Source organism: Sturnira hondurensis, unplaced genomic scaffold, assembly GCF_014824575.4.
Source record: "Sturnira hondurensis isolate 20B ecotype Veracruz unplaced genomic scaffold, ASM1482457v3 Scaffold0004322, whole genome shotgun sequence".
Lineage (NCBI taxonomy): Eukaryota > Metazoa > Chordata > Mammalia > Chiroptera > Phyllostomidae > Sturnira > Sturnira hondurensis.
In genome coordinates, this window is record NW_028076953.1 from 4,445,436 (window position 1) to 4,463,319 (window position 17,884).

Sequence of the window (17,884 nt, forward strand, 5' to 3'; positions counted from 1 at the left end):
GTGAAGAGGACCTCCATGCGCGGTCAGCTGGAGCAGGGAGGGGAGGGTGCCCACACGGCGGAAGGGAGGGGGGCAGAGATGGGGACTTTCTATATGTGGGTGTATTGCTCAGGTAGCTAAATGAATTCAGGGTGATAGAAGCTGGTGTCCCATTCTTGGAGAAGGGAGTTACAAATGTGGAAACCTGGAAAGCCATAATGAGCCTATGGTGTTGGACTGGAACTAGAGGTTTTAGGGAGCTCACCGTGTTCGGTGTGTGGACAGATAAATATAGATGTAAATGGGTCTTGGTCTATGTATGTATATTCATATCTCCCCTAATTCTCCCCACTGAGAAGGCCTGGGACCATGAGACCCCAGTAGCATAGCGCATATCCAGCAGCCAGCTCTTGGTTTTGAGGGCCATTTCCCATGGAAAGGAACCAGGTTTCCTTGGGGACACAGTGGATTCCAGGTGGGGCTGGGGGGAAGTGGGGTGAACCTGGGACATCTCGTGTGCCAGAGCATGGAGGTGCTCAAGGCAATGGGGACAGAAGTCAAGAGGGGGCAGAAGTCAGCTCGAGTGGGCTCCCCTGGCCAAACTGGGGGTAACGAGCATCGGGATAAATAATAATGGTACCTGATTATAATCCATGGACTAACACAGGAAAGATGACATAGTTATAAATAAAATAAACGAATCAATGGAAAGTTTGATAACAAACAGGATTTTGCACTGCTTTAAAGTAACTCTTCCCCAAATTCTTGCTAATTATAAAAACCCAAAAAGTAGCTTTACCATGGAGAAGCTCAGCAAACAACCTCTCGGTCAAGCAACCAAAGTGCCTCCACCAGAAACAGACAAACTGAGAGCAGCAGCTACCTGATGGGACGCGGTGAGAAGAACCCAGCACCGCTAGGTGACGCTGTGGCCGTGACCTGAACCTACTCATGAGGACACGCCGGGCAGATCCAGACTGAAGACATTCTGCCAAATAACTGGCCTGTGATTGTCAAAAATGTCGAGGTCACGTGTGTCAGAGAAAAGCTGATGCTATGCTCCAGGCCAGTGGAGCCCGGAGGGACAGGACGACTGCATTCAAGGCCGGCAACTGAGACACTCATGGATGCTTTTCTGCGAAAGGCATTATTCAGGCAACTGACGAAACCTGAGTGGGGTCTGGGGATTAGATGGCGGCAAAGCACGAGCGCTGGTCACACCAGAGGTGCTGGTGTGTGTGTGCGTATGAGGGTGTGTCTGCGTATGTGTGCACCCACGCGTGCATCTGTGTGAGGGGCATCTTATTGGGAAGTTACTCTCAAATGACACTGAAAAACAGATTTGAACTGTCCCTAGAACATTTCGGTAAGTTTGCTGTTGTTTCGAAATTTCACAGAAAAAGCATGATATAAATAAAAGGAATGTAAGATAACACATACGTGCTGAGTGAATGATAGATAGAAACGGTTAGTGTTCATTCATTTAGTACCAACCCTGAGGCACGTGCTGCCTTTTTGCCACCGGCTAATGAGGGCGCCGAGCCCAACAATGTAGACCCCAGGGTCTGAGTTCCAGGCTACACATAGAGCACCAGGAAGGCCACTAAGGCCACATTGCCATTTTCTGACCCTCCCTTGGGGGGGTCTGCTTTGCTAGTGTCACCTCCCCCAGAGACACAGCTCTGTCCTTCTCTCCACATTTGTCTCCTTAGGCTCACCCATCTCTGTTTGTAGCCAGGCACATGCACGGGTCAGCCCCATGTATAAATTCTATTTGTCGTCTCTTAAACAAAGTAGAGTGAAAAAACTAGCATGTTAATGGCTTTTCAGTGCAGGTGAGCCTAGCTCTCTCCACGCTCAGAGCATGAGCTCGAAGTGGGAGAGAAGTAATGTCTCAGAGCGGGCTTCTCGAAGTAATGTTTTTGTCCGGGGTGAGGCTTGTGGAGTCTGACCTCCTCCCATGTGGCCACGAGTGTTTTTCATGAACAGACAGAAAAGAGAGGAAAGAATTTAGGTGCTACTGATAATTTCCGGTTTTGTATTGTTAAGTGATGGCTGCTTAACAGGTCAAGTAAAATAAAATAAATTATGTCTCTAGGAATTCTGGCATTTGCCATCGTTATTAAAAGTTGTAGCGTAGCGGGTTGTTTGTGTTGGTCTCCATCAGAATGAATCTTTTTAAAAAAAATATTATTTATTTATTTATCTTTAGAGGGGAAGGGAAGGAGAGAGGGAGAGAAATATCAATGTATGGTTGGTTGCCTCTGGTGTGTCCCCTGCCAGGAACTGGCCTGCAACCCAGGCATGTGCCCTGACTGGGAATCGAACCGTGATCGTGTGGTTCGCAGGCCCGCGCTCAATCCACTGAGCTACACCAGCCAGGGCGAGAATGAATCTTATCATCATATGAAGTGGGACTCAGGTGAGTGGGTCTTAGATGGGACAGAGAAAACAGAGGCTCTCACTGCCCAAGACACCCACAGTAGGCCGGCCGTCACGGTGACCTCCACTGCATTATAACTAGGCTTTGCCGCCAGCTCGGCCTGTGGTGAAGCAGCCCCCCGCCTCCTCCAATGCTGACTGTGGAAGGGTGGTAGTCTGCTGTTGATTTACTAAATTGTTCAGTTTCTCTAACTTGGTGGCTTAACTGATACAGCAAAGGTCTGGCTACTTTGGGGAAAAACAATGCCACTGGGTAGGGTTGCCAAATTTAGGAAATGAAAATACAGGATGCCGTTAAATTTGAATTTCAGATAAACAAAAAATATTTTTGTCCCATGCAATATTTGGAGGTGAAACACTAAAAACTCATTGTTTATCTGAAATTCAAATTCTGCTGGGTGTCCTATATTTATCTGGTGACTCTGCCTCAGGGGAAGTTCCATCCTTATCCATTTGGGGGAGGAGCAGGATTTAAGAAGAGGATGTGGGGTGAAGGTCTGCTTGATATTACTCCTTCAGCTCCAGGTTATCCTCAGGAAGGCCAGCCTCATTCCTGCAGTGTGGTAATTAGTGGATGGCTCAGAAAGCCCCTTGGGGCAGCACATGCGAAGCCCACACCCAGCAGTTGTTGAGCTGAGCCTTCCATTCCCCTAGTTTGAGGCTTCTGGTTCTATGCTTTTCTAAGATGTCAACAGACAGCAGACACTCAAGGCCCTTGGCACAGCACCAGCTGACAATCCTGGCAGTACGAGAGCCCCGCCCTGCTCGTCCCTCAATCATAGTAGACACAAGGGCCCACTCCCTAGGCCAGTGGAGGTGAGAGAGGCATCATGACCTGACACTTACAATGTCCCAGAGGAAGTTGGTCAGCCAGTAAGTGGTAGGGCTCACTCCACTGACAAACTGGAGGTGCTTGGCTTTGTTCACTCTCTCTTGGATCAAGTAAAGGACAAAGCTGGCTGGGACAAAGGACATGGCGAAAATAACGCAGATAGCAACCACAGCATCCACAGAAGAGGTCAGCCTGCAGCCGGGCAGTAGACACAGGGAGAGAGAGGTGAAGAAGAGGGAGAAAATGCAGGAGAAAACAGAGTCAGGCTCTGGGGAGGCTCACCCAGTGCTGGGTCTCAGCCTCCAGAACCCCCTTCCCTTGACTGATGTTTGTCATTTCATTCAATCGCCTTAAAGTGGGTCAAGGTTAAGTGGATATTCCTGGATTTTCTGTTCCATGTTAATGTTAAATATTGTTCCATTTTAATATGAAAGTCTAGATAACCTTTCTCTTCATTACATATTCAAAATATTTATCGATGGCTATAGAGATGGATTTTATATTAATGTCATATATTTCAATGCTTTTATCAGTTCTAATAATTTGCCTATAGATTATCTTCAGTTTTCTAGGTAGATAGTCATATGGTCTGTGAAATTTATTTCTTTTGTTAAAAGAAGTAAATTATCTTCTTAGAACAAGAAACACATCATAGCACAAGAAAATGTTTATAACAATAAGTTTAAGGGAAAAGAGGATGGGCCGAGTGTACAGGACTTGTCTCTCTTTGCCCTTTTTTGGGTCAAGAAGGAGGTATCTGGCTAAGAGGCCAAGTGTGGGCTGAAACGCAGCCTGACCTTCATATCCAAGCCATGACCCCCTGCCTGGGACAGTGCCCACCTAAAGAAAGAAGCACCTTTAATTCCCACAAAGACACCACATGTGCTTGTCAGTGTCCTTATAAAATTGGAAATAGCATGACCCACATGTGTAGGAAGAGTAGAACAAATGACTGAATGGGAAACGCACAAAAATGTTTTGAGGAAATACTCTCAACTGTGTAGGATGATAGATAATAAGTTCTTCAAACTCTATATTCTATAAACTTTATTTAATGAACATGCACCATTTTATAATCACAGAAGACCTCTATTTCATATTTCAGATGCAAGAGACTCCGAAGGGATGCGTGAGAACAGACGCGGCCCAGACTACTGTCCCCCAGCGGAGGCCCCGAGGCTGTCAGGAGGAGCGTGTCAGAGGCCTGTTAGCCAGTGACACTTGGCCTGTGGAGGGCCTGTGTTCAGGGCACTCGGGATTTGGGGACAGGAAAACGAAGACCCTACAGCTTATCAGACGAAGTTCGCCCTAACTAAGGCTAAAAACATACTACAGACTGCACACGGTGGATGTTTTTATTCCTGAAGCTTGAGGAAGGCAAGGTTCTGTTGCCATCTCCAAAGCCTGACCATCAGATGGAAACACTGGAATCAGATAATCGCTGCTGGGGAGACGAAAGATTTCCTGAACCTTCCTGGTTCCCAGCCGTCATTTTACACACTGGCCTGGAGAATGTTTGTGTAAGCTCCAGGAGCAGCTTCTCGTCCAGAGCCAGAAGGGAGCGGAACCAAACACACGCTCACTTCCCTAATGAATACGAGGAGGAAGACCGGCCAAGCTTTGCGGTACACAGAGCGGCCAGGGTTCGTGTCCGCCTGGTTAGACCACCTCGCCGTCTGGTCCGCAGCAGCTCACGCTAGTGGGAATCCTCCCGGGTCTCAAAAGAGGGCAGAGGTGGACGGGGAGTCGTGAGGCTGGGGGCCCTGGTGGCTTACACCGTAATCTCGGAGAGCTGCTCCTTGGTCAGGTTCAGGGGCTGGCTTATGACGGTGATGCCGTACTCCTCCAGGTTCCTGTCCCGGGGCAGGCTGCCTCGCAAGACGGCGTTGTGGGCCACGTTGAGGAAGCCCACCATGGCATGCCAGCCTTTGTTGTTAAACCACACCTGGAGGGCAGAGAAGGGCTCCGCGAGGCTGTGCCGGCTGGCACCACAGGCCCTGTGCTAACAATGGCTGTGTCAAGAAAAAATGAGCTGCAGGAAAAGGAATGTGAGGAGGAGGAGGAGGAGGAGGAAGGGTTTGGCAGCTGGAAGACGTTCCATGCTAGATTTCAACAGGAGATGTGGTGGAATTTAATTAATCTGGGAAAATAAAAATAACCAGCTCACATGATTTTCAGCTCTAGGGCAGATTAACGCAGGGCCAGTACCTTAAGGTTGTCTTCGGTTTCTAGATGTTTAAGGAAAGCAGACATTTCTTTAGAAGCCTCTCTGGTGATGGGGCCCTAGAAGAACCATATTAATGAACAAGCAAGAGAGTTTTCAGTTTCGCTCTTAGCACTCATGATAATTTCTGTTTCAACTGGCATTGAAAGGCCTACTCAAATCTCTAGGCTGTTTACATACCCCGCTCACATTCATTATCTGGCCAAGGTCACTCAAAAATTCCACAAGCGCTTCCCCAGCGATGGGGAGGACGGGGAGCTTTCCTCCGATGGAAATTCCGCCGTATCTGACAAGGGGACAAGAAGGCCTCAGATCAGTGCCATGGCCCACGTCTGTGGTGCTTCGTGCTTGCCAGTGGCTCTCTCAGTTTCCGAAGGGAAATGTGTACTTTTGGGGAAAGTGAGCAACAGCGCTCCCCTTTACAAACCAACTTTGTTTTTCTTTCTCTTTTTCTTAAATTATATTTTATTGGTTAAAGTTTCCCCCAATTTTCCCCCTTAGTCCCCCTCCAGCCAGCCCCTCCCCACGTCCTCAGGCAACCCCCACACCATTGTCTACGCCGTGGGTCCTGTACACATGTTCTTTGACTACTCTATTCCCTGTGCTCTACTGTACACCCCCCATGACTGTTCCGTAACAACCGACATGTACTTCTTACTTCCTCACCTTTTTTACCCATCCCCCCACGCCCCTCCCATCTGGCAACCATAAAAACATTCTCTGTATCTATGATTCTGTTTCTGTTCTGCTTGTTTATTTTGCTTTTTAGATTCGATTGGTGATAGATACATATTTACTGCCATTTTGCTGTTCATATTTTAACCAACTTTTAACGCTTCCTCTCTTTGCCTTCAGATGAGTTCTGATCCTTTCTGAGCTCGGTCCCCGCTTACCTCTGCAACTCCTCCTCCTGCCTTCCCTGCACTGGCCTGTGCTGGCCATGCCCAGTCACTTCCAGGGCTACCCTTGAGCGGGGTTGCCTCCCCGGGGTCTGCCAGCTTCCCAGGGTGCCTTTCCCTTTCTTGAGCATCGAAGAGCATCAGACTCCTCGATGTATGTCACCCTCTCTCTGAAGTCCTCCCTGACTCTGCCCCCATCCCAGCCATGATTCCTCCCCTGTGCCACTTCTGTGCTTTGCCAGCCCTGGGCTCCCCTTAACCTAACGAGTGGGGGGCCCCCGCCCTGCTCCGCCTGTGCCTCTAAGCCCCACCCTCCCTGGGGCAGCCCCTCACTGTCTCTTGCCTCCGTTTGAGCTACAGCTCCTTAGCTGAGACCCTAGCCTTGGGGCTTTCCTGCCCCTGACCATCTTCCACACTGTTCTGGGAGGCTCCAGCGGTCCTGCCCAAACACAGGTCTGGGCGTGTCGCTCTGGCTTAAAACCTTTCAATGGTGGGATCGACAAAATTAATTTGCTGAACTTTATTTCTCAGGGACTCAAACTGCACTCCCCCTGCCCCCAACTCTCTGCTTCAGCTGAGGATCCATACCTCCCTCTAGGGAGCAACTCTAAGAGCTGGATTTCACTTTTGTGGTCTGGAATCAAGTCAACCTCAGCTCTGCATTCATTCTAGAGGCCCATTTCTGAGGGAGCCTGGGAAGCCGCTCATTCCTGGAACATCCCTGGAGGATTCTCCAAACCTCTGGAATCATCTGAGTCTCCAAGCTGCCTTAGGCATGAGGTGAGCGTGGGGCTGGGCCAGACTCTCTAAGGCTTAAAAGGAGAGGCCAAGACGTGCTAGGGCTTAGTTCCCTGTCCTCTCACTAGTAGTGTGAACTGCTATTCCCTTGGAGCTTGTGGAACCTCCTTTGAGTGAGAACGCTCTGGACCAACTCTTCCTGGAATGTCACTTCCCATCTATGTCCTTTGAGGAGACCTACAGCACTGGGCATCTTCTGGGCCCAGGGTGTCTCCAGCCACACATCCTTCAGAACATGTCTGTGACTTCCTGAGCACATACAGAACATTCCATCTACATGGCTTCAAGGTGTGGCTCTGTTTATACGGGAGTATTTTAAATCAACTTGAGATTTGAATTTCTTATAAAAATAGTTTCTTACCTCTGTTCATTGACCCAGAATTTGTTCTTTAAGCTAAAAGTGAAACAAAATCATACAATGAATATACCACAAGCATGACAGGGGAGTTCAATTTCCTCCCCAGACACTCCCTGGGGGTGTCTCAGTCTTCAGGGGCATTCTTGCATTTCCTGATAGTCAAGCTACACGGAAGCCTCCCAGCCTAGGAGCCCAGCCTAGGAGTCTAGCCTAGGATCCCAGCCGAATGCATGCAGAAAAAGCACTTCTGGTTTCCACTGCTGGCTCTTCAAGTCACATCCCACACGCTGGGCCTTCTGGGTGGCCCTGTCCTCAGGTCATCTGTCAGACCTTCTGGAACCAGTTAATGTGGCAACTATCTCACCAGCATGGAGTGAAGTCTGCAGTCCTCCCCTCTCCCACCTGCACAAATAAGGCCCTAGCAACCACCTGCACACCTGGGGCAAGTTCTGACTTCAAGCCCAAAGTCAGAGACTGACTTCCAGCCAGTCAAGGGTAGAATGACAAGACAGAAGACGACCAGATGCCAACCGTAGACCTCACAGGTCAGGCCCATGAACTATCCCTGTCATCAAGCACAAAATCCAAAATTCCATATTGCAACCTTGCTGCTGAGAACAAAGTCTGGGATGGTTGTTGTTTATTCCATTATTGCATAAATTCCATGCACTCTGCTTTTATTTTTGGACTTAGTTGGTGTTTTCTGTTTTGCTCCCTGCCCTCAGCTGTTGCTTTCACCACCTGCATCGTGTTCTAGTTAATTGAGCCCATTTATTTTTTTGCCCATGGCTCTGGTAGGGGAGGCAACTGAAAGCACTACTAAAATTAGACATTTGTTTTATTTTAAAGCCCCAGAGCATATGGGGCCTGGATCAGGGTTCCCCTGGATGCTCTCTCGGCAGCATGCTCTTGTTCAGCTGCTTGCTCTCACACGGGCTGCTGGAGCCAGTGCCTCCCCAGCTGGCACTGTGAGAACGGCTGCAGAGCTGGGAGAAACAGACACTCACCCAAGAGTTCCCTGCACATTAAAGGGCAGTGCCACAGGCGACCATTTTCAGGTGCAGTTAACCCGGCAGCCAGCCTGCGGGCTCCCTCGGACACTGCCACTGCCTCTGTCCTCTCCTGGTCTAATTTTTTTCCTTTCTGTATTTCACTTCTTACTTTTCCATCTCGTTTCTTTTTCCTCTACATTTCCCCCTTTATTCTCATTCATCCCTCCCCCAAACTTTGTCTCTCTTTCTTAACTTGTTAAAATATGAGGCTGCATTATTAGATAAATTCTTTACTTTTAAATTTTACTCTTAGTAGTGTACAGGTTAATCTTCAAGACTGCTTAATCTAAACAAAACAGGGACTTCCACCAAGATGGAGGCGTTGGTGGAAACACTGTGCCTTCTCCCACAACCAAGTTTGAATACAACAAAGGTTTAGTAAACAAAGACACAGCCAAAGGACAGAAAATTGAACTATACAGAAATCCAATAACAACGAACCATTCAACCAGACTGGTAAGAGGGGCAGAGCCAGCAGTGGAGCAGGGTCCGGCAGGAAAGATCCCCCGACCCAGGCACCCAGGCAGCCCCGAGTGGGTGGACCCGGTGAGTGGACCTGGTGAGGGCGCAGGGCAGAAGGCTGGCCGCGGTCACACATTTGCACGCAGATAAATCAGCAGGGGAGTGAGTAGTAAGACGGACTCGCAGCCCCCAGCAGGGAACCCAGTGGCGGGCTGACTTCGGTCCCACATTCGCGTGCGCAGTGGGACGAATGGAGCGGCGGCAGTGGCAGCGGGAGGCAGCAGAGGGGGCCCGCCATTGCTTTCCTTTAGCCCCGCCCCCACATACAGCTTCACAACCCAGCAACTGAGTGGCCCAGCCTTGGTGAACACCTAGGGCTCTGCTCCTCATATGTCTTAACAGGCACGAGCAGTCCAAAATATGGCTCAAGAAGAACTCAAAGCCCCAGAGCCGATAACTCTAAGCTACCAGGAAATAGGGAACCTCTCAGATGCACAATTCAAGACACTGGTGATCAGGATGCTCACAGAACTGGTTGATTTTAGCCACAAATTAGAGGAACATATGAAGGCTAAACTAATTGAAATGAAGGGAGATGCACAGGAAACCAATAGTGATGGAAAGGAAACTGGGACTCAAATCAATGGAATGGACCAGAAGGAAGAACAAAACATCCCACCAGAAAGGAATGAAGAAATGAGAATTCAAAAAAATGAGGAGAGGCTTAGGAACCTCCAGGACATCTTTAAACGTTCCAACATCCGGATTATAGGGGTACCAGAAGGGGGAAAGAAACAGCCACGAGTGGAAAACTTATTTGAACAAATAATAAAGGAGAACTTCCCCAGTCTGGCAAAGGAAATAGACTTCCAGGAAATCCAGGAAGCTCAGAGAGTCCCAAAGAAGTTGGACCCAAGAAGGAACACACCAAGGCACATCATAATTACATTAGCCAAGACTAAAATGAAGGAGAGAATCCTAGAAGCAGCAAGGGATAAGGGGACAGTCACCTACAAAGGAGTACCCATCAGACTGTCAGCGGATTTCTCAAAAGAGACCTTACAGGCAAGAAGGGGCTGGAAAGAAGTATTCCAAGTCATGAAATCCAAAGACCTACAGCCAAGATTGCTTTATCCAGCAAAACTTTCATTTAGAATGGAAGGACAGATAAAGTGCTTCTCAGATAAGGTCAAGTTCAAGGAGTTCATCATCACCAAGCCCTTATTATATGAAATGCTAAAGGGACTTATATAAGAAAAAGAAGATGAAAAATATGAACAGTGAAAGGACAGCAAACTCACAGTTATTAGCAACCACACCTAAAACAAAAGCAAACCAAGAGGACAGCTAGATCAGGAGTGGAACCATAGAAATGAAGAACACATGGAGGGTTAGCAACAGGGGAGTGGGAGGAGGATAGGGGGGAGAAGGCACAGAAAATAGCATAGACGGTAGGTAGAAAATAGATAGGGGGGAGGGCAAGAATAGTAGGGGAAATACAGAATGTAAAGAACTTGAGACACGTGGTCATAAACTAAAGGGGGGGAGTGGTGGGGGAGGGGGTGTGCAGGGTGGAGGGGAATAAAGCAGGGAATAGAACAACTGTAATGGTATAATCAATAAAATATATTTAGAAAAATAAAACAAAAACAAAATTAAACTTAAGTTGCAATTTACTTGCGTGTGTCCCAATTGCTTTTTCTGTTGGATGAGGACCTCAAATTAGGAAAAAGGAAAAAAATTCCACTGCCCTGATTGTTGATAAATCATGAGAGTAAGTTATCTTCCATCCTTTGTCACGAGTTTCTACAGGGACCCAGGATGAGACGCATGACGGCCCCTCTTACCTGCTCCGTATTAGCGCAGGATACGTTTTCACCAGGAAGTCGGAGATGTTCCGGTCTGTAAGGTCTTGTAGGATTTCGGTGCTGCTCTGCACTCTCTGAGGCAATGAGACATTAGTGTTCATTGCTGTGGAATTGGAGACTTTACAGTTCGTGAAACTGCTTGTTCTTCACCGACAGTTATTTACGAACTGAGCTGCTGGGAAGTGAAGGAGCAAAGCACTGGCGTCCCCCTAGTTGCCACGTAAATGACACGGGAGTCATCCTTGACCCCTCTCTTTTCTGCAATTCATTGATAGGATAGGACAGCTCTGGCTTCCGAATAAATCTCTGACACATCTGTGTCTCTCCGTTTCCACTACTACCACCCCAGCCCAAGCGCCTGCCAGCATTTCACCTGGGCCACTACAGAAGCTTCCAGACGGGTCTCCCTAGTTCCACCTTTGGCCCTCTGCAATCCATTCTCCACCCAGAAGCCAGAACTTTAAAAATGGAAATCAAATACCCTAGTCACCTGGCTTACTGCACTCCAAATAAACCCTGGGATCTGATCCAAATCCATTACCAAGGCTGGCGCAGCCCAGGTGAGCTCGCCCGCCTTGCCTTCTGAGCCCACCTGCTGCCACTCTCCTCTTCCTCCTCATCCTCCCCACCTATTCTGCCTGTTTCTCACATGCCGCCCTCCCGACCCTAAAGTAGCCACGCACTTGCCAGTTCCCTGTGCCTGCGATGCGGCCTGGACACCTCACAGAGCTGGCTTATCACCATTCAAGCCTCAGCCCAAGTTTCGTTCCTCAGAGAGGTACGTTCTAGTTCCAGTCATTCTGGATCATGACATAGTGTTGTGTAGTCCTCACATCTTCATCTCCACCTGAAATTTTCTTTCCAATGGATCTTTTTACTTGTTTTTGTCTGTTACACCCCTACGTGATACAAATTCTATGGGAACTGGAATTTTCGCTGACTTGTTAGCTGCTGTGTCCCCAGTACCCAGAACAGTACCTGGCATATAGTTGAAATAACAAATCTGTGATATGAGTGAAAGAATTCAAACAGCACCTTACAATTTACAAATCAGCTTTCAAATACATCCAAGACAGGAAGCTAGTTCATCCAAAGATTCTAGAGAATTCAAAAGAGTTTGGCCACCAGGTGGCAGTATTACTTTAAATTTGGGAATAAATAATGTGTAGTTTCTGGTCAGTCTCGAACATTGGGTGTCAAGGGTGTCATCCAAAGGTAGCCGAGGGAATTTTTGGTGGCTTTAAAACGACTGTCATCACACACCGTCCTTCTCATTTTTATACACTTTCTATCTCCTCTTCCCCCTTTCCCATTTTATTGTACTTCCTTCTTCAGTTCACTTTCTTCAGTTCTTCTCTCTAATGCTAGAAAAACCAGCACCTGCAGAACGCTGTGGCCTCACAGCGTGTGGAATGCTCTACATACATTACAACATATCCCTTAACCCTCGTACTCTTATGAGAGGGGAATTATTACTTTGATTTGCAGACAGAGAAGGTGGGGTTCAGAAAGGTTTGCTAACTTGCACCAGGTTGCGAACTCAAGGTGGTTGACCTAGGATTTGAACCTACATCTGACTCCGCAGCCCTCACTCTTTTCACTCCATCACCCACTTCTCAAGCTGAGACTGGCTCCCAGGGGAACTGCCCAACTCCCCAGGTGCAGTCTAGGCTGGATCAGTTGCTGGTGCCTGGGAAGTTTATGATGAATTGTTTTCAAAAACTTCTCAAATAAAATTACTCCTGTAACTTTAAGTCTATGTGTCTAGAAATCAGGGATGGAACACTCCCCCCTCAGGACCCACCACCACGTAAAGAATGCAGGAACAGGATGCGTCCCTGTAGGAGACTGCCTCCCCCATCCGGTTTTCCAGTTGAGGGCAATTCATTACCTCCACACCAAGCCTGCAGCCGAACCTCTGGCTTAATTCTAGGCTGAATTGGAGAGTGTGAGTGATGAGGTATAAACATAAGAGAGGAAGAGAGAGAGAGTGTGTGTGTGTGTGTGTGTGTAACACACTGTAACACACACACACACACAGAGAAAGAGAGAGGAGAGGAGAGAAAGAGAGAGAGGTGGGGAGAGAGAGGAGGTAGCTCCTGTACAGATTGATGACGTTCAGTTTTGCTTCCAGGAGAGACATGAATGATGATGAGGAAATGCAGGAGTGAAAGAAAAATCACAGGAACCGATTCATCTGTTTCCAGGACTTTGGCTCATAGTAGCCGGTAAATTTTTCCCCCAAGGATCAAGGACTAGCCACTGAAAGTAAGTTTCTATAAGCTAGACAAACAGCCTAGAAGTTAGGATTCACTGGGGAAATGAATCTCCACACAGCCACTCTTGGCCTTCTGTCCCAGCCCCGGGCAAGAGCCTGGCGTGAGAACTCAAGGTCCCAGCGCTGCATACATTAGGGCAGAGGGAGCCAGAGGGGCTCTCGGCAAACCCAGAAGTACAGCTTTCTCCCTGGGCACAGAGAGGTGGGACAGGCTCTCTGAGTTCCTCTTTTGGGATCCCTGCAATGCTGAGGTGGCTGAGTTATGATTCAAGGGGAAAAACATATTGCTTGAGAAATATGGTGGCTTTAAAGGCCACACAGTTCTAAAGGCATACGCTTCTACCATATAAGAAAGAGAAAGACAGGATGCTCATAGACAGCACATCATCTATAAGCCAGCAACTATGACTGATGTGGCAAAGTTCAGTTGCACCTCATACCTGCTCTGCCCTTCTGCCACGTGCCATCCTAATGGACTTTTATGTTTGGTGCAGGGCCACCTGGACTAGCGACTATAGTTCCCAGGTTCCCTTGACTTCTGATTCTGGCGAATGATGTGTGACAGAAAGTGCTGTGTGGTAGCTTCTTGAACTCTCCCTTGAAGACAGTGTATTTGCACACTTGGCCCTCACTTTTATCCATCCCCTCTTCTATTCTGCTGCCTGGAAAGTAGATTCTGCCGCCTGGGCCAGTGAGGCTGCGGCCTCTTTAGGACGGAGGAGCAAATAAAATGGGGAGTATGGAGCACCTGCATGAACTTTCACGTGAGAGAGAAACACAGTGTGTCTTATTTTTATCCACTGTTCGTTTAGGGTTGTCCTCATTCAGCTGAATGTAGTTCTACCCACATTATTTCCCTACCCACATTATTTCCTTGACTTCTCATATCCTGCTATAGAATAAATCAGTTACCTCCAGTTTATAGGTGAGGATATTAAGGCTCAGAGAGGCCAAGGAACCAACCCGTGGCTCACTGATGCCAGTGCCTGTGCCCTTGCCCTTGCCACACTGCCCCCGGGGGGTCATGCACTCATTGGCAGCTCACCGGAGATGCCCACGGAATGCTCCACCCTGCGCAAGTCAGCCGGGAGCACCGGTATCGACCGGAACAGAGTGAGACTGCTCTGAAAGCCCCAGAGAGGTTTGCAGTGATACATCCTAGAGTTCACAGCATCCGACAGAGGGTGCTGCTCAGAGCCAAGGTTGCGGATGTCCCTGCGAAGCACAGGCTGTTGGCTGTGTGAGCGTGTGTGTGCATGTTCGTTACACAGCACATGGCACGCTTCTTAAGATTGTTAATAAGTGTGCAAATACATATGCATTTGAATGGACACTGCGACACCGGTTCCAATGTTATATAAATTGAAAACTGATAGGTTTAACAATGAGAGATTCGTTAAGTAAAGTAAATCCAAACCGGGACAATACCCAGGGGCTAGAAGCACTAACGCAGACCCCCACGGAGGTGGGTGTGTGCTCATAACGCAGGGCAGTGTGGGCGGCAGGTGTCCGGACAGTGCTCTGAACAGCATGCGGTTTGACCGGATGAAACACGAAGGTATTACTGGTGGTTATTTCCAAGTGACAGAATGATCGTTTTTCTCTTGCCTTATCTGTATTTTCTAATTCTTCCACAGTGAACATGCATGACCTTTGTAGTTTTTCAGTGATTAAAGGCACGTTCTGACTAGGTTGCACAGGGAGTGTTCAGAGGAAACGGAGCACTTGGTCAGCAATGTCCCCCGAGTGGCTGGACAGGGCCCCACAGGGACCCGCTGGGAGGGCCGAGGGACCCTCGTGTAGTCCTGCCCACAGCTGTCATTTGGCCAGAAACTCAGGGGGCACAACGTATCTTCCCCAGGCCCTGCTGTCGCAGGCAGGCTGGGCCCTGGTTTCCCGGGGAGGGCCACGGTACCTGAGGGGGCGGGAGCCCCCCGGCGCCCTCGGGGCACTCGGGGAGCATGGTGAGCTTCTCCCTGGTGCTGCATCTGCAGGCAGGCGAGGGGTGGTCTGGGGTCCACTTCTGCTTCTGGAACAGGTGGGTGACGTTTGGTGACACAGAGGGAATCTTCCAGGGGGTTGAGTTGCCACAGGGGTACTCCCTCAGAGAAGACAAGAAAATATTTCACAGTCAGCTTCAAAGTTGATAAAAATCCGCAGAAATGAGAAACAGAACCCAACCTTCTCCGTCTTAGCCTTCCTTCCCTGTCCTCAGAGCTACATCCTCTCTTTGTACACTCTTAGGTTTTAGTTTCTGCTCAAGAAAAATCAAGCTTAGTGGGGTTTTTTTGTTTGTTTTTAATTGACTCAATGTGGGGCCATGGAATAATTACCTAATTTGTGGACAGTTTTATCTCTTTTTTCTCTTATGGTGGCTCTAGCTGTTGAGACACAACAAATAAAAGAGGAATTTGAAAGTAGTCTATTTTGACTTCCGGCCAAGATGGAGGCATAGGTAGAAATACTGTACCTCCTTGCACAAACAAATTTAAGGACAACAAAGATTTAGAAACAAAAACACAACTGAAACAGACAGAAGATTGAACTGTACCAAAGTCTGACAACAACGAACTATTCATCCAGACTGGTAAGAGGGGTGGAGTCGGCGGCCAGTGGGGAGGGGTCTGAGCAGGAAGAGGTGGTGATTGGCAACCCAGGCGGGAGAGGGGAGGGAACAAGCAAAGCCAGTGAGGCGGGCAAGGCAGCTGGCTGACCATGGACACACATTCACATGCAGATAAACCAGGCAGGTTTTAAAACGGTCAGTGAGACAGACCACGTAACCCAGGGCCCCAGCGACAGGAAATGAAGCCTAAAAGCACCGACTGGAAAAACTTTCGGGGGTTGAGGTGCTGGGAGAGGCTCCCAGCCTCACAGAAGAGTTTGCTGGGGAGACCCACAGTGTTCTAGAATGTACACAAGCCCACACACCCGGGAACCAGCACCAGAAGGGCCCAGTTTGCTTGTGGGAAGTGGCAGAGGGGACTGAAATCTGAGAGAAAGCATAAAAAAAGGCCATTGCTCCCTCTTTGACTCTGCCCCCAGTCACAACCCAGCAACTGGGTAAACCTGCCCTGGTGAACACCTAAGCCTCTGCCCCTCATACGTAACAGGCGCAAACACACCAAAATTTGGCTCAAGTAGAAGAACAGCTCAAAGCCCCAGAGCCAATACTTCTAAGTGACCAAGAGATAGCCAACCTATCAGACGCATAGTTCAAAATACTGGTGATCAGGATGCTCACAGAACTGGTTGGTTTTGGTCATAAATTAGGTAAAAAAATGAAGGCTACACTAAGTGAAATGAAGAAAAATGCACAGGGAACCAATAGTGATGGAAAGAAAACTGGAACTCAAATCAATGGAGTGGAGCAGAATAAAGAAACAACCAAACAGAACAAAAGGAAGAAACAAGAATTTTAAAAAATGAGGAGAGGCTTAGGAACCTCCAGGATATTTTTAAATGTTCCAACATCCGAATTATAGGGGTATCAGAAGGGGAAGAGGAACAGCAACAAGTGGAAAATTTATTTGAACAAAGAATAAAGGAGAACTTCCCCAGTCTGGCAAAGGAAATAGACTTCCAGGAAGTCCAGGAAGCTCAGAGAGTCCCAAAGAAGGTGGACCCAAGGAGGAACACACCAAGGCACATCATAATTACATTAGCCAAGACTAAAATGAAGGAGAGAATCCTAGAAGCAGCAAGTGATAAGGGGATAGTCACCTACAAAGGGGTTCCCATCAGACTGTCAGCTGATTTCTCAAAAGAGACCTTACAGGCAAGAAGGGGCTGGAAAGAAGTATTCCAAGTCATGAAATCCAAAGACCTACAGCCAAGATTGCTCTATCCAGCAAAGTTTTCATTTAGAATGGAAGGGCAGATAAAGTGCTTCTCAGATAAAGTCAAGTTCAAAGAGTTCATCATCACCAAGCCCTTATTATATGAAATGTTAAAGGGACTTATCTAGGAAAAAGAAGATAAAAAACATGAACAGTGAAAGGACAGCAAACTCACAGTTATTAGCAACCACACCTAAAACAAAAGCAAACTAAGAGGACAGCTAGATCAAGAGCAGAGCCACAGAAATGAAGATCACATGGAGGGTTAGCACAGGGGAATGGGAGGAGAAGAGGTAGAGAAGAAGGTACAGAGAACAAGTAGCATAGATGGTGGGGAGAAAATAGACAGGGGGAGGGCAAGAGTAGTGTGGGAAATGTAGAAGCTAAAGAACTTGTGACACATGGACATGAACTAAAGGGGGGAATGGTGGGGGAGGGGGTGTGCAGGGTGGAGGGGAATGGAGGGGAAAAAGGGACAACTGTAATGGTATAATCAATAAAATATATTTAAAAAAAGAAAGTCTACTTTGGTTCTTATCAATAGCTCTGAAAAAGACTAAATGAGAGAAGCAGTTAAAATTGTATTGAACTGGTAGGGTTCTTGGTGGCTTTCAAATGCCCTCTAAAACTCCCTTTTCTATACTTGTAGCAATAATTGAAAGTTGGCCACGTACATAATTAATGCCATTCTTGGTCCAAGTATACAATCGACAATCCCTATCTCCCTCCTTCCCATACTCAGATTCCTTTCCAATGGGTTGTGGGAAGCATAAATCAACGTAGCATGGAACTTCTGATATCAGGAATTATAGACATGAAGAGCTGCCCAATGATGCAGAGGCTTCCGGAGATG

General features: G+C 47.9%; 1 protein-coding gene across 3 annotated transcripts in view; it reads right to left on the reverse strand.

Annotated features, from left to right (window-relative positions):
- ABCA4 (ATP binding cassette subfamily A member 4) overlaps nt 1-17,884 on the reverse strand; it is a 134,182-nt gene that overhangs the window by 23,276 nt on the left and 93,022 nt on the right. For 2 of the 3 annotated variants that reach the window (XM_037045525.1, XM_037045523.1), the window contains exons 30-36: nt 15,108-15,294; nt 10,894-10,988; nt 7,536-7,568; nt 5,658-5,763; nt 5,462-5,536; nt 5,029-5,198; nt 3,268-3,445 (exon numbers count right to left, since the gene is read on the reverse strand). In XM_037045525.1, coding sequence (XP_036901420.1) covers nt 3,268-3,445; nt 5,029-5,198; nt 5,462-5,536; nt 5,658-5,763; nt 7,536-7,568; nt 10,894-10,988; nt 15,108-15,294 — 844 coding nt within the window. The remainder of the gene's footprint in view (nt 1-3,267; nt 3,446-5,028; nt 5,199-5,461; nt 5,537-5,657; nt 5,764-7,535; nt 7,569-10,893; nt 10,989-15,107; nt 15,295-17,884) is intronic. The other variant, XM_037045524.1, reaches the window with a different exon arrangement.